Source organism: Castor canadensis, chromosome X (genome assembly GCF_047511655.1).
Source record: "Castor canadensis chromosome X, mCasCan1.hap1v2, whole genome shotgun sequence".
Taxonomy (NCBI): Eukaryota; Metazoa; Chordata; class Mammalia; order Rodentia; family Castoridae; genus Castor; species Castor canadensis.
Window position 1 is genome coordinate 31,524,500 of NC_133405.1, and position 17,049 is coordinate 31,541,548.

General features: G+C 37.3%; 1 protein-coding gene across 8 annotated transcripts in view; it reads right to left on the reverse strand.

Moving 5' to 3' along the window:
- Gria3 (glutamate ionotropic receptor AMPA type subunit 3) overlaps positions 1–17,049 on the reverse strand; it is a 311,734-nt gene that overhangs the window by 45,200 nt on the left and 249,485 nt on the right. For all 8 annotated transcript variants that reach the window (XR_012444436.1, XM_074063377.1, XM_074063373.1 and 5 more), the window contains one exon: positions 14,223–14,421. Coding sequence is in view for 7 of the 8 variants with exons in the window: in XM_074063377.1 (XP_073919478.1) it covers positions 14,223–14,421 (199 nt within the window). In the remaining variant the exon portion in view is untranslated. The remainder of the gene's footprint in view (positions 1–14,222; positions 14,422–17,049) is intronic.

Here is a 17,049-nt window from a genome sequence, read left to right on the forward strand (position 1 = left end):
GAACAAAGGTTTTTGCTGGTTGAGATAAGGATAGCTATACAGGGAGTTGACTCACATTAATTTCCTGTGCGTGTGTGTTACCTTCTAGGTTAATTCTTTTTGATCTAACCTTTTCTCTAGTTCCTGGTCTCCTTTTCCTAGTGGCCTCAGTTGCTTTTAAGGTATCTGCTTTAGTTTCTCTGCGTTAAGGGCAACAAATGCTAGCTAGTTTTTTAGGTGTCTTACCTATCCTCACCCCTCACTTGTGTGCTCTCGCTTTTATCATGTGCTCAAAGTCCAATCCCCTTGTTGTGTTTGCCCTTGATCTAATGTCCACATATGAGGGAGAACATACGATTTTTGTTCTTTTGGGCCAGGCTAACCTCACTCAGAATGATGTTCTCCAATTCCATCCATTTACCAGCGAATGATAACATTTCGTTCTTCTTCATGGCTGCATAAAATTCCATTGTGTATAGATACCACATTTTCTTAATCCATTCGTCAGTGCTGGGGCATCTTGGCTGTTTCCATAACTTGGCTATTGTGAATAGTGCCGCAATAAACATGGATGTGCAGGTGCCTCTGGAGTAACAGTCTTTTGGGTATATCCCCAAGAGTGGTATTGCTGGATCAAATGGTAGATCGATGTCCAGCTTTTTAAGTAGCCTCCAAATTTTTTTTCCAGAGTGGTTGTACTAGTTTGCATTTCTACCAGCAGTGTAAAAGGGTTCCTTTTTCCCCGCATCCTTGCCAACACCTGTTGTTAGTGGTGTTGCTAATGATGTCTTGTGCCCCTACTTCTTTCCAGGTTCTATGACTTTTGTTTTCCTATGCAGACTACCATAAATGGATATTCACCTACATTCTTCTAGGTGCTAGTTGAGGCAAGAGGTTTCTTGAAGCCTCTAGAAAAACACTAGAGCTGGCGGAATGACTCAAGCAGTAACAGCGCCTGTCTAGCAAGCCTGAAGCCCGGAGTTCAAACCCCAGTGCCTCCAAAAAAAAAAAAAAAAAAGAAAAACACTAGAATAACAACCATGACTAGACAAGATCCAGCAGGTAAAGGAAGGAAAGAAGGCGATGTAAGAGTCATTAAAAGGAAGGTAGGACAGAGCTTCTATCTCTTGGGTAGGAATTTTTAGGCTCCTGGCCTTTCTTCAACTTCTGTTCCAGTTAGAAATTCTCTTATGTTTGTCCATTACCTAGGTCATACTGATTGAAAATCTCTACTGATAACCCACACTATGTCTTGGCCACCTGCAGTCTTCTAGGACAGGAAATTTGAACCATAGGACTCCTTAAACAACAAAATGTCAATTTTTTCTTTTATAAAATCAGAGAACAGGAGGGTGGAACAAGTCCTGCCTGAGGGGTTAGTCCCAGTGGGAGGGGGGAGGAGATGGGGAAAGGGCATGGGAGGGTGAATATGGTACACATGTATGTAAATGGAAAGATGAGACCTGTTAAAAGTACTCCAGGAATGGGGACAGGGGGATAAAGGAGAATGATGGAAGGAGTGAATTCAACTATGATATATTATGATATATATATGATATATTGTAAGAACTTTTGTAAATGCCACAATGTACCCACACCCAGCACAATAATTTAAAAAAAGACATTAATAAAACAGTCTTGGTCAACCATCCAGTAAATGGGCAATAGAAGACAAAGAATGTTATCTGAATCATAGGGGAAAAAGGTAGGTCAAATTTATATACATTTTGAAGTATCTAGGCATTAATTCACCTGGAGTTTCATATTTTCCACTTGTATTTTTCAGGGAGTTTTGTTGTGTAGTCTCCAACCAGATATCATTGGTTGAGTTTCTCTATAGAGATCTGGAGTTGGGGCTCCTTAAAGCTTTGGCAAAGCATTAATGCCATAGTGCCATCTTCACCTTACATTCCACCTCCTGAAACATTCATCTCTCATTGGTTCCTGTTCATCAGAAGAAAGTTTTCCCTCTTTCTCTTTCTCCCCCTAACAAAAACACTGAGAGGGGAGGCTCCAATTCAGCCAGTCAGCTGATTGCTTTTTAAGACACTTCTTCCTGCCAGACAGGCCTTAGCTGCTTCTACTTAGGTTTTCCTCTGCCCCACAAGCCCAGCCTACAGCCTCTTCCATGCATTGTTTGCATAGGAAAAAAGATGTATGCCCAAGTCATGGAAACAGAATTTCTCTTATATTCTATATGGTTCACTGTTTTCAAAAAGTGGCTCTTGGACTCCTATGTTGGAATCACATGGGGGTGATGTTTTAAAATACAGATCATTAGAGTCCATAGAGTCTACATCTTGAAATGGGGACATGAGACTCAGTCATTTGTGTTTTAACACAACTCTTCCAGCCAGGTGCAGGGGCACATATCTATAATTCCAGCATTCAGGTACTAGATGCAGAAGAAACATGAGCTCAAGGCCAGCCTGGGCTACATAGTGAGATCATGTATGAAATAAAGTAACAAAATAAAAATATTCTTCCCAAGTGATTTTATATGCAACTAGTATTGAGAAACATTGGTCTTATGCAGTCTTTCATCTGATTATTGAGTCCCTTATTCAAAACCTCTAACAAGTGGCCATTAGCCTATTCTTGAAGCCTGTCAATGATGAACAATTCACTATCCATGGAGACAGTTCATTCTTTCTTTGGATTATTCTATTATAACCTTCTTTTGGCATTGTTCTAAAGTCTCTATCCTTGTAATATATACTATGTTTTTTTTTGTTCTGTCCCTTAGGGTTCCACAGAGCAAGTCCAATTCATCTTTAAAATGTCCACCCTTCAAATATTTGAAGAGAATTTTTAATGTATTCTGAATATTTTCTTCAGGCTAAATAGTCTCAATTCTTGTGATATTGAGAAACAATCTTGTAAAAATTGTAGACCAGTCCTTGTAGGTCAGCTCTTTGGGTAGTTCCAGATAGGAATGGTTTAAGACAATGGACTCTAAGAAGACATGGTTGTCCTCTGGATGTCAACTCTAAAACTGAAGGTATCCTTCCAGCCCCTGTCCATTACCTTCAACAGCTTTCCATGAATTTATCCAAATCTCCTTTAATTTGTTTATATTTTCAATGATTTGTTTCTTTTTGTTTCTTTCTTTTTTCTTGGAAGTGCTGGGGATTGAACCCAGGACCTCATGCATGATATGTAAATAATCTACCACTTAGCTATGCCCCAGACTTCTCAATTATTGACTACATTTTCTTTGTTGTGCAATTGGCTGAAAATATTTTTTAGGAATACTTTTGAGGCAGTTTCCTTCTTGTTATTTTTATATATAATAAGGTTTAATAATATACTGATCACAAGTACCAAAATTGTATGTGTGAATGTTTCTGTCTGTCTGTAATGAGTAAGTTGGCAGGACACAAACATTTGGAAATCAAACTTCAAAGTTCTGTGCAAAGAAGCTTTAATTTGATTCTCTTGATGATTAAAAACCCTTTTGTATTGTTATTACACCCAGTAAAGAGGCTATTTATTTTGTGTGAAACAATGCCTGGTGTAATAGAGCTATTTTTAAATATGAAAGATTTGCTGTAAAATCTTCTTTCATTTGATATTATTTATCAAAGATTAGGTGGACTTTGTTTTCAATGTAGGTTTTTCAAACTCATTTAAAAGAATGAAAAGTATTTTTTAGAGAGTACCTTTCAAATTTATCTTCACATGCAAAATGTGAATTACAAAATTAGAACTAAGATAGTATTTAGAACACCTTGGTCTTGATCAATGATTTCCAATTTATCCTTAGCAGTCTATATATTAATTGTACTATAATTTTTTCAAAGCAATAATCTTTTTCAGGAACAAATTGTTTTTATCTCTTCTAAACTCCCTCTCTCCCAAACACATATATATCTATAGATGCCATTTCATACAAATAAATTTTAGTGTGAACCCTAGAAAACTAACAGTACATCAGTCAATTTTATGTGATATAAAGCCATGGTCCTCTTCTTTGTTGTTGGTTTTGGTCACAAATACATTCTCATATACCCCTTGAACTACTTTTGAATTCTCCTTTACCCCCAAATATTTTAAAAGTGTCCCCTTCTCTAGAAACTGTCCCTGATGAATTCATATGACTCATTTGTTGTCTATATAATAGACCTAAGAGTGTACATGGCATCTCCCATTTATTCCCAGACATCTAGGACAGATGTCTTTACCCAGTGGTCTGGAAAATCGATGTTACTGACTGATACAAAAAATAGTCTGCAACTTAGACCTGAGATTCAAAGGAAATAAAATTGAGAATCAACTAAAGTAGGTTATGAACACATAAGGATTTTGATAAAATTAGGAAGTAAAACAGTTCTACAACCCAGATTTCTGTGGGCATAGAAGTTAACCACCCTCAGAAACATTTTCATTGGGGCACCAAGGAATTTACAGATAGGAGATTAATTTTGAGAATAGCTTACAGACAGATGCCTTTAATCAGAACTGGAAAAAATGCAATAGATCATTTTTATTCAATATCCTCTCTTCTGACAGATAACATCTTAAACCATTTAGAATAGAAGGAGGTCCATGAGTTCCATTTTACTATCCATGACTAGCATGCTAATGCAATCCTCCTGGGGCTCCAGAGTTGCCAGCCAAACACATAAAGAGGAAGCAAGCTCCTCTGGGGTTTTGCTACAAGCTAGAATCACTAGCTAAAATGTTCAGAACTCTACAAAAATTTAGAATGTGTTTTTTTGTCATATACATATATATACCCTCCTCCTCAACTTTAGTCAGTATCCAGATGAAACTGTGATATCAACTAAAAGACTATCCCCACACTAATTGCCCAGAGTGCCACTTCCTGTTTAAGCAGTAGCTTCTATTTTCCCTCAGAGATTAGAATCATTTAGGCAGGATTGTGAAATAAACAGAATAGAAGATCTGGTTATTTTTTCATATCAAAATAGACTTAAAACTCTGGCAGATAAACATAGAACTGCTACGTGTTCCAAAAACTTTACTCCTAGATATATACCCAAAAGCATAGAAAGCAGGAATTTCAACAGATGTTTGTATGCTAATATTCATTGTAGTAATATTTATAAGTAGCAAAAAGAAACAATTCAAGTGTCTATCAATAAATGAATGGATGAGCTAAATTTGGTATATACATATTATAGAATACTATTCATCCATAAAAAGGGATAGCATTTTGACACATTCTAACATGAATGAAACTTGAAGGTATTGTGCTAAGGGATATCACTTAGACACAAAGGAACATATATCATATGTAATACCAGCTACCTAGACAGGCAGATTCATAGACACAAGAAGTGTATTAGAAGTTATTGGGAGCTTGAGGGAGAGGAAATGGGAAGCTACTGATTAATGCTTATGGAGTTTGCATTCAGAGTGATGAAAATATTTTGGGAAAAGATATTTATGATGGCTGCATAACATTGTGAATGTAATTAAGCCACTGAATTATATAACTAAAATGATTAAAAGGAAATTTTTATGTTATTACAATTTTAAAAATTAATATTGTGATATACCCCACACCATTAAATTATATACTTTAAGTGGGAAAATTGTATGATATGTAATTTATATCTTAATAGAAATATAAAAAGTTATATGCAAATGACCAGCAAATATGTGAAAAAATGTTTGATATCTCTAATCATCAGGGAAATAAAAATCACAACCACAATGAGATACCATCTCAGGCCAGTTAGAATAGTTATTGACAACCATTTTCTTTTTTTTTCTTTTGGTGGTTCTCGGTATTGACTCCAAGGGCCTTGCATATGATAGCAATCTACTATTAAACTACATCCCCATTCCTAGAACGACTATAATAAAAAAGGACAAAAAATAATAAAATGTTGGTGAGGATGCAAAGGGAAAGTCTTTTGCACTGTTGGTGGTAATGTAAATTAGTCATTATGGAGAACAGTATTGAAGCTCTTCAAAAACTAAAAATAGAACTACCATATGATCCAGCTATCCACGCTTCTGGGTATATCCGAAGGAAATGAAGTCAGCATATCAAAGAGATACCTGCACTCACAGGTTTCTTACAGCACTACTCACAATAGCTATATCACCCAGCCATTAAAATGATGAAATCCTGTCATTTATAGAAACTTGGATGAAACTGGAGAATACTATGTTAAGTGAAATAAGACAGGCACAGAAAGACATATACTATGTTTTCTCACACACTTGCGAAAGCTTAAAAAGTTGACCACACAAAGTAGAGAGTAGAATAGAGGTCACAAGAAAATATAAAAAGAGAGGATAAGGGGGGATAGCGACAGGGTGGATGATGGGTACCAAAATACATTCCAAAAATGATGACTTTATAGAGCCTCCATTACTATAGCTCTAACGTGGCCATGCATTCATCGGCCATACAGATTTTCTTCCTGTCCCTTAAACCATTCCAGGATTGTTCTTCTCCAGGTCCTTTGCACTTACCATTTCTTCTATTAGGAATACAGTTCCATCAGATTTTCACATGGCTGCCTTTTCTTACCATTCATATCTCTAATCTATTATTACTTGCTTAAAGAGACTTAACCCTTCAACCCTTCCCTGAACCCTTCAAGCTCTCAGTTAATACAGTCATCTCCAACTCTAAGTCATTCTCTATCATAATACCCTATCATACTTATCAGTTCCTGAAATTTTCTATATGTCTACTTGATTACATGATTATCATTTGTCTCCATCCAACAGAAGGCAAATTCCTGGAAGGCAGGGATTCTGTCATGTTTCCTATATAGTATCCCTGGCATCTAAATTACTCTCCACAAAAAATGTAGACGATGTTGAGGACAGGAACAAATCTGATCACAGAGCATCACCTAGTAGCTATTTTGAAAAAAAATTTATCCAGCTTTTGTTTGTGTGGCTTGTCTTTTCCTTTTAAAGCAGAATACATCTAAGCTTTCCAGTTAATTGTTCTTCTTGATTGAGTATCAGTAGGTTGAAATTTTACTTGATCCTTATTGTCAAGTTTTTAGGCTTCTGCATGGTGATGAAGAAGAATTGCAAATAATTAACCTGTGTAGGCTTGCCAGGTGAACTCATGGAGAGGCTAATTGAACAGATGGACCTCTTTCCTTCAACTGGAAGGCAATCACATAATTTGACTTTGTCAGATTAAAAAAAAAGAAGAAAGTGAGCTCCTGAGATGAGTTCTAGGGAAGAGAGTTTTGGAGTTCTCACAAAGATCTGGGTGTTCTGTGTGATGTTAATTACCCTGATGTTGTCTGAGAGAGTTGGCAGCCTCAAGGAGAATTGAGATTTAACCCCCTTAGGCTTTCTGGGCTGTGAAACGCTCCCATAAGCAAGTAGGTTACAGGGGAGGACGAAGGGAGATAGGGTAATAATATCCATATGGTTGATTACTTTGGACAGATGGCCTGCATGCCACCTTGAAAGTACCTGGAGTTGCTAGGTGGTCTTCAAGGGCAGCTCAGAACTGTGCATATTGAACTTGTTGAATCTGCAGGCCACAAAAGAATGGCTAAAGGTAGACTGACTGGGAGATGAGTTCAGTAGCAATATTTTATAAGTAGAAGTAGAAGTTGGATCAGGAGGATAAATTAACTGCCCCTCTCTTCCCAAAGCTAGAGAAAAGTCTATACTATACCTCTTCCTCTGAGAAAGCAGAGTTTTTCTTATTTTGTTTTCTTTTTTGATACATACACTCACATCCTACAGAGCCTTGTCTATATATGAAACTGTGATTTGCAGCTTCACAAAAGTGCTGGGGATTGGATCCAGGGACTTTCTCACTCTAGGCAAGCTCTCTACCACTGAGCTATACAACCCTATCCCTTTCTAAGGTTTATTTTGGCTTTTTTTTTTTTGGTGGTACTAGAGTTTGAACTCAGGGCCTTATGCTTGCTAGGCAGGTACTCTACCACTTGAGCCATTCTTCCAGCCCTTCTAAGGTTTATTTTGAGACAGAATCTCATGTTGTCCAGGCTGCTCTGGAACTTGTGATCCTCTTGCCCCATCCTCCCCAGTGCTGGGATTACAGGTGTAATCTCAGCTGTAGCCTTTGTATTTTAATTTCTCTGTTTCTGGGGACTTTTCCTAGTATCTCCTGGGATTTGAATATTTTGTGCTTTTAAAGAGCTTTTTGTGCTATTACACTTTCACCAGCCCCATTAAGAAAGTAGAGCAGGGAATAGTCTCCTTATAATAAGTAAGAAAACTGAGACCAAATATCCCTTAACCAAAGAAAAGAAGAAAATCATTGGTGAATGTGGAACTAAAAGTAATTTTCATCTTTCTTTGTTCCTTCTTGTCTTATCCATGTGCATGACATAGCCCTTAGAATGCCAGAAATTATAACAAGCCATGTGTAATACAGCCATGTTGAATTCATGACATTATTTCTAGTTTTATGAATGTCTTCCCTTTGTCTTTTGCTTTGGATCCCTTTGAAGTTGTTAGCACATGGAAAATGTATTTAAAAAGTAAGTATAGTTTCCTTTTCTAATTGATCTATCAAAAGGAATGAATGCAAAGATCAATAGGAGACGATACAGATGTCTTAATATGTGCTGCATTAGAGGCTTGATTGATTCCTGCAGAACACCCCATTTTTCTGCAAATACACCAGAATGGCATCTAGGAGGTGTGGAATGTGAAACCAATGAGGATTCATAGTATCATGGCCCTAGCTCCAGCTCTTCTAGTGATGTTCAGCAAGTCACAATGTCAGTTTTCTCTTCTATGATACAGGTATAATAATACCTCATCTGGCTACATTGCAGTATTGTTGTATGGATTGAATATGGTAACACATTTGTGTTAGAGATTGACAGTCCACTAGATTATTAGCTCTTATAGGGTAAAGACCTTTCTTCTATGGAGAATTATTAACCTTTCTACTAGACACCATGAAGCATACCCATAGATTGCCTCAGACTGGAAAATAGCTGCACAGAAATAAACACCAATAAGCTTCTCTGGAGGGATAATCATCTACTCAGATACTTATCTGAGATGTATATATTTTAAGTCAATTTATCCCCCAAATAACCTCTAACAATGGTGAAGCCTGTTTAGGTACTTTCAGGCAATTTGCCATAATGATAGAATTAAATTTTTATTAAGATGTATAGATCTTTAGTGCTTACCATGGAGCCTTGCTCATAAGATATGCTCAAAAAGAGAGTTATTAGAAAAGAGTGATTAATAACTAGTGGAATTTAAAGTATTTTTATTAGTCCATCTTCTTTCCCACATTTTTTCCTTTCTCCTGAAGGCAGATAGATGTATTTTCAGTTGTGTGCTAAAGTTGTCAGGTCAGTGTCTACTTCACTGCAGATTGTCCTTTCCACCCTTCCTGAGCCTTGCCTGTAAGGAAGTCCTATGGAATTACAAATCCCTGGCTGCTGATGAATGGGAAAAGCCAATGGCAGTCTTGATATACCTTTTTCTTTTCCAGAGGCCTGTTTGGCCAGGCCTCAGGATTCTCACCTTGTGGCTGTTGTTCCATTTCCAGTCTTGACCTATAAGGTCTATGGCTCTTGCTATGTAATATATTATATAACATAGAAAATAAGACTCTTGATAAGATAGCATCAAAACAGCCATGTCAAAATTAGAAGACAGTTTTTGTTTTCTTAAATTGTTAAGTAGCATGTACAATAGATATTTATAACCTACCATCCCTTGGTGTCAACCCATCTCTTGCTTTTGCTGTTATGTGTTCCCTAGTGTATGGTTTAGCTATGTCCGCAAAAATTTGGTCACATCATTTGTGTTTTCAAACTAGTAACATTTGATTGTAGTTGCCCAGATATATTGTCTGTCAGGATTTTAAATGAATAACAGTATTTGATGAGAAAAATTTACTGAATGAATTTTTATATTCTTTAAACATATTTTCATGTGTTTCCTAATATTAGGGGATGGGGTAAAGAGTCAGGGGGGTCTGTTTTGTACTTACCTCAGTTGTAAAGCAGCTTAAAAGTGAATGGTTGATTTTCCTGATCATGTCAAAATGTCAACATACTTTGTATACGTGCATTTGAGGAAAGATTTTTCACTTTTCCTCATTTACTTCAAAAGCCCATTTTGTGTGTGTGTGTGTGTGTGTGTGTACAATTCTGAATGTGTCAGCAGAATCTAAACATTATTAGCAGAGACTGTTTGACTCAGTGTGGAAGGGTCCCTCCTTTTATTGCCTGCATTGAAAACATATTAAATGATGGAAAAAGTCTAAGGGCATTGTGTTGAGATAAAATCTTATTCATGAGTAATTCAATTCTCTATCATGGGGCTTACAATGTGTTCAACTAAAAAAACCTGAGTCCCCTCAGGTCAATTCTTATGTCTTGCCTAGGGCACAAAGGCAAATTCCCACTTATCCTACTCTCCTTTTACCTTTCTTTCTTTTACATTTCTTTACTTTCTTAAACATTTCATTAAAAAAGTCCATTTGACCCATGGAACTATCTTTAATGGGGATATGGATAAGTTCTTGGAAAGGAAATCAAGTACCCTAGTCATCTACTCATATTTTTAGGGGTCTGCAAGCACAGACTTTTGGAATTGCTTTTTTTTTTATTCCCAGTGGTGCTTTTTAACAAGAATCTATACCTGGTTGAAATGCATTGGAGAGTGATCATTTTGGTACAACTTTCCAAATCATAGTGGCATTTTTCTGGGCAATGACAATAAAGCTGTTGACTTGTTTTCTAGCATGTGTGCCTCCACCTCTGGTTGGGATACTTGGTTTTGGAGCTGCTGTCTAAGGAAATCAGTTTTCAAGTCAAGAAGGTTGATGATAATATTCCAGATGTCTCTTCCAGATGCATGCATTTTGCTCAGTCCCTCCTTGCTTTTGCTGATGTAACAGGTCCCTCTGCACCAGTGACTTTAAGTGATTGTAAGATTACAGGTGTAGGGAAAGCATAGAGAATGAGAGAAAACAAAGTGATCATTTAAAAATTCCATCATTTTAATGTCAGCCTTACCCAGGATGAGTAAAAATGTCTTCAGGGCAATTAGAAAAGATTTCCTTTTTATTTATTCCTTTCTCTTAGTGGAAGAACTATAGCGCTAGCCCTAGGCTGTTTTATGTTATTACTATGTGGTCCCTATGGTTTTAGCATGGAGTGAAAATGGGAAGAAAATGAGCCCATATTATGTTTTAAATGTTGCATGTGATCTTGTTTCATTCTCTAGAATTCAGAAGGCATGCCATCAGAGTTCTCTGTTTTTTTATGTGTGGGGGAGTTACATTCTTAAAATTGTTTTGACACCTAAATCACTGAGAATTTAGGGGAAAGAGAAATGACTGTGTCACTTAAGTCCCTGAGTGAAGGACAGTATGATCTTATACGCTGCCTTCTCTGCCCTATTGGGTTCAGGGAAGGGTGGGGTAGAGGGCTTAGTGAGAAAAAAGTGGCATGAAGAACAATGGGCTAGATGCCTGTATCGTATGAATACTCAGCACACTCTTTGTTAGGTTTATATAACATTTTCAGTACAAGACTTGACTTTTGTACACTGCCCAGTTTCTCTGTTAGATCACAAACCTTTATGTGCTAGCCTGAGAAATCACCCACTATTGACTCCTCAGTGCTATCACTAGTGACCATTTGGGGTAAAAAAGTGACATTCAGGGAATTAGAAAATGATTTGTACTTTCTTATACCTAGAATTACCCAGCTCCCTCTCTAAGCAGATTTTCAAAGCAATTCAAGTTCCATATGAATTTTTCATTGTCTCTAAAAGTCACTAGGAATTAGTGATCATTAAGATAGGACTGTAAAATAGGTACAGTGTGTGTGGGAGGTACTTGTGGGAAGGGGGAGGGTGAATGAAGGAGATTAAGGTGATGGATTATGGTGGATGGACTTCATATACTTATATGAAATAGAACAAAGAAACCTCTTGCAATTGCTTTAAGTGGGGCAAGGAGGCGGCTGATGAGGAGAGACAGGAGGTAATCTAACCAATGTACAATCTAAGCCAATTCAGAATCGTCACAATAAATCCCCTCCTGTACAATGACTATATCTTAATAAAAAAAGAAGCTACAAACCAATTAGAATGTAGCAATAGCTTTGTTCAGAATTGAATGTGGATTCAAATTGGCTTTAGTAATATGATGTGTTTTAACTAAACCATCATTGAATGCATCAGTGGATAAAGACACAAAATGAGTGGGGGATGGGATCTGGGCATTGACGCAATTACTATTTGGTCACACTTTCAAGGATTACTGTTAATAAATCTCAGAGAACCCCCCCTTTTGCTTCAAGTATGGATACTAGAGAAAAGGTTAGTTCGAGAAGAATTAACTTAGAATGTAACACACATGTACAGGAAATCAATGCTAGTCAACTCCCTGTATAGCTATCCTTATCTCAACTAGCAAAAACCCTTGTTCCTTCCTATTATTGCTTATACTCTCTCTTCAACAAAATTAGAGGTAAGAGCAAAATAGTTTCTGCTGGGTTTTGAGGGGGTGGGGGGGAGAGGGAGGGGGTGGGGTGGGTGGTAAGGGAGGGGGTGGGGGCAGGGGGGAGAAATGAACCAAACATTGTATGCACATATGAATAAAATAAAAATTAAAAAAAAAGCTTAATGGGAATTGATGTCATCTATCGATTACCATTTAAAGCACACTTTCCTAATCTCTAATCATTGTTGAAGGAAAAATGCTTTCTCGTGAAACAAATATTTTTTATCAGAGGGTTCAAGTCTGGTGTTTTAATATCTTAAGTGGTCAATTAATTCATACAACTAGATGCTCATTAGAATGGTTACCTAAGCTCTGTTGAAGGTTGATACCAAACCAGATTTCCGTGGAGCTGATTATGTGCCTACTACTCAGCAGATGGAAATCCCTGGATTCTGGCCCTAAAGAATGTGAGTGATTTCATGGGGGCAAGGGATTATTTTTAAATAAGCCTCTGAGATTGCCATAATAGGGAGAAAGAGGACAGATTTATTTCAGAGGGTCCTCATATCATTTTGATGCTTTCAAACACTGGGCCCTTGTCCCCAGATGGGGATTATGATCTAAGCAAATAGGTGGTAGAGCCACTGAGATATGGATACCCTGAGCCACTGAGAATTCCTGAAAGGGTCCCAGGACTAAAATTTTCTCCTTTAGGGGGTGAAAACAGTTAATTGGTTTCACCCTAAGCCACTGAGAATTCCTGAAAGGGTCCCAGGACTAAAATTTTCTCCTTTAGGGAGTGAAAACAGTTAATTGGTATAATGTCAAAAAATACACTTCTCTTGATTTTCAATGAAATAATTGGACAAATCTCATGATAAAACACATAGAAATATATTGCTTACTGAGTTATTAAAATAAGCTGGCTTAGATACAACATCTGTTTATGCTGGTCATTTGAGGGAAAATTAGTAATTATATCTGTATCCAATAACTTGATTATTGGTTAGATAGAGTGACTAAAATTTTCCTCTGTAGTTACTAATGTGGCTTCTGGATCATTACTACAACCAGTTATATTGGCTACAGTAGCAGGCAGTGGCAATGTAGTGAATGGGTCCTTTTTCTAATCTAAACCAATCCTTGTTGAGGCAACTGAAAAACATTTAAGTTCTTAACAATGACAATGGAAATTACATAGCTTTGCTAACTTTTGCTAGTGAACAATTTGCTGTTTTCTCAACACAATTTGGAATATAGGAGGCAGATGAATTAAGTCTATTCAAGAAATTAAAATAATTATAAGCTGTCTTGAAAACTGAATTATTCCCATGTATATACTTGAAACAACTGTAATACATTTAAATAGAAAATTGATGTCTAAAATGGTATATGTAATTTCTTCTAGCTCATCACTTGTCAGTCTTAGAGTCAATTACCTAACTTCTATGAACCACTGAGACATAAATTTACTGCTTTTGTAAAAGGTAGAAGGAAGAGATATAATTTAGTTCAGTCCTCTCATTATTCAAGGCAGTGAATCAAAGCCAACAAAAGTTAAATGACTTGTCCAAAGACAAACAATTACTTTATGGCAGGGTTGGAAATCAAATACAGGAGTTTAAACTTAGTGTTCTCAACACATCACCTGTTATATTTCACATGAGTCTTAGTTCTAAAGAACAATGAATTAGATCACCAACTAAGAATTACAGTATTTAATACATTCTCCTTTGATAACATTCCCACCTTTCCCCATCCTTCCCTTAAAAGTCTTTGTGAGAATAAAATGAAAACCACCAGGCCTAATTAACTGCAAAGCACTTACTCTGAAAAATTCTTTTGTTGAACCGGAGTCCAGGGTCCCATATGCAATTTCGGTCTGCTTAGCTAAGTCTTCAGCACTCTCTATGGGAGAAACCATCCTCTCCACAGTCAGGAAAGCAGCGAGATTGGCAGTATAGGAAGAAATTATGATCAGGGTGAAGAACCACCAAACCCCTCCAACAATGCGCCCAGAGAGTGATCTACAAAATAAAACAAAAACAAATCCAGACCCACAAGGGGCCAGATCTCAGTTTAAGAAATCCTTTTATTTCTAGAAAGAGAAGTGGTTTTGCTATAGCTGATGAAGAGGGAAGTAGATGATACAAGGGAATTAAAACATCAGACAAAAATCACATATTAACAACACCCCATGTCATGATGGCACATGATGATGCATGCATAATATTCCACAGGTTTTCTTTAGTTTAGACCTTAAATGTCCCCTAAACATCCATGTGTTGAAGGCTTGGTTGCCAGTCTATGATGCTATGGGGAGATGGTAGATCGTTAAGAGGTGAAGCTTAATTGGAGAAAGGTCATTGGATTGTGCTCCTGATGGGACTACTGGAACCCCACCTCTCCTCTCTCTTGATTCCCAGCTACCATGAAGTGAACAGGCTTCCTCTGCCACATACTCCCACCATGATGTTCTGGCTCACCACAGGCCCAAAGCAACAGGGCCAAGTAACCATGGACTGAAACTGTGAAACAAAATAAATCTTTCCTTCTTATAAGTTGTTTACCTCAGATATTTTATCACAGTGATTCAAAGCTAACTACATAGGTTTCAAAGCAGGAGTTTTTAATCATAGAAAAATCTTATCACTTTTTGCTTCCATGTAATAACTTAACCTATTGAGTTCTCTTTCTGTGAGTTTTACTGAGCATACCTGCAGAAGACTGCTCTACTTCCTTTAAGCAAGTTGGTTGCACATCAGAATCACCTGGTATTTTTTTTTAACTAATGCTAAGAGCCAAACAAGATCAATTAAATCAGAACCTGGAATTAGCACTCAGACATCTGTATATTCTGAAACTCTCTAGATGATTACAATGTGCAACCAAGGTAGGGAACCTCATTTCAAACCACATTTGAAGAGAAATGGGCAGGTGCTGGTAAATGAGCACTATTATTTTGAGTTTAATAAATTTAATAAAAACATTGGTATTTTTGTAGAGTTGGTCACACATGAGATAAGGAGCTAGATGTTTATGGATATTAGCTTCATATAAATGACTGGTGGGGACCAGGAAACCAAAAGTCTTTTCCTTTTTTAAACTAAATGTTAGCCACTGAGGGCAGGACTCAAGTGAGGTAAGAAACTACCTGTAAAATAGGGTTTGAGAGTCTTCCCGTCCATCTACCTACAAATTCCAAAATGAAAACAACCCATCTTCCTACACTGCCATAGGATTTCTTACTATTGAATTCATTCTCTGTGTTGTCTTCAGAGACCTTGATCAAAACCTAATACATTGCTTCACAGTATTCTTTTTTATCCAATTAGTAGGGAATGGGACTGAAGATGAGTAAATTTTAATAAGGGGGAAATTTTTTTCTTCAATATTGTTGTGCAGTGGCTTTACCTGAGAGGTTTGTTCAAATGCAAATTCAGAATATCTGAGTGCCCAAGAATTTGTACTTCTTAAGCATCACAGGTGATTGTACTACAAGTGGCAGGCAGACTCAACTGAGAAACAAACATTGTTCTTCATTAGTGATTTTCAACCTGTACATCAATATCATATGGGGAGCTTGGATCAAAACAAAACAAAACAAAAAGATGAAAAAAAAACCTCTCAAAACCTTCTCTAGGATCCATCCTAGACAAATTAAGTCAGAATTATGGGATTTGGGCTTAGGCAGTAGTACCCCATAAAACTCGTAGGTCAAGGGCAAACACAACAAGGGGATTGGACTTTGATCACATGATAAAGCTAGAGCACACAAGGGAGGTGTGAGGATGGGTAAGACACCCAAAAAACTAGATAGCATTTGTTGACCTCAGTGCAGAGAAACTAAAGCAGATACTTGAAAGCAACTGAGGCCAATAGGAGAAGGGGACCAGGAACTTGAGAAAAGGTTAGTTTGAGAAGAATTAACTTAGAAGGTAACACACATGTACAGGAAATCAACGCTAGGCAACTCCCTGTATAGCTATCCTTATCTCAACTATCAAAAACCCTTGGTCCTTCCTATTATTGCTTATACTCTCTCTTCAACAAAATTAGAGATAAGGGCAGAATAGTTTCTGCCAGGTAACGAGGGGGCGGGGAGAAGGGGGGAGAAATGACCCAAACATTTTATGCACATATGAATAAAATAAAAATTAAAAAAAACTCTTAGGGTATGGCCATGGTTGCAAGTTATAGTTCTACATCATGAGTGCTATTTAGGGAGCAAGACTCAGGAAGGGACATTAGGGAACCAGTGTGAGGGCAATGAATCTTCAATGATGGGTGATGGCCTGTACTCAGAAAACTTCATCTCCTATACAATATTGCTGAAGTCTGGCTTGGTCTGTAGAAATGGTATTTTGCTGATATAAAACTTATGTTTTATAAAACATTTTCTAGTTCTGCAAAGTTCCATCCTGGTTGGGCTATGTTCTCCCAGCCCAGAAAAGCTCACAGAAAGAACCCACTTTGACATAAAGTAAAGAATAGGCGTAGGAGCTTGGCACATCTCCAAGCTCTGTGGGAAGAGGGCAGTTCTGTGCTGAGAGCTGACAAATCAAGCTCTTCCCTGTATGTACTAACATTTTACCACTTTGAAGCAAATTCATATTCCTGTGTCCCAAGATAACCCCTTTTTCTCGGCTTCTGGA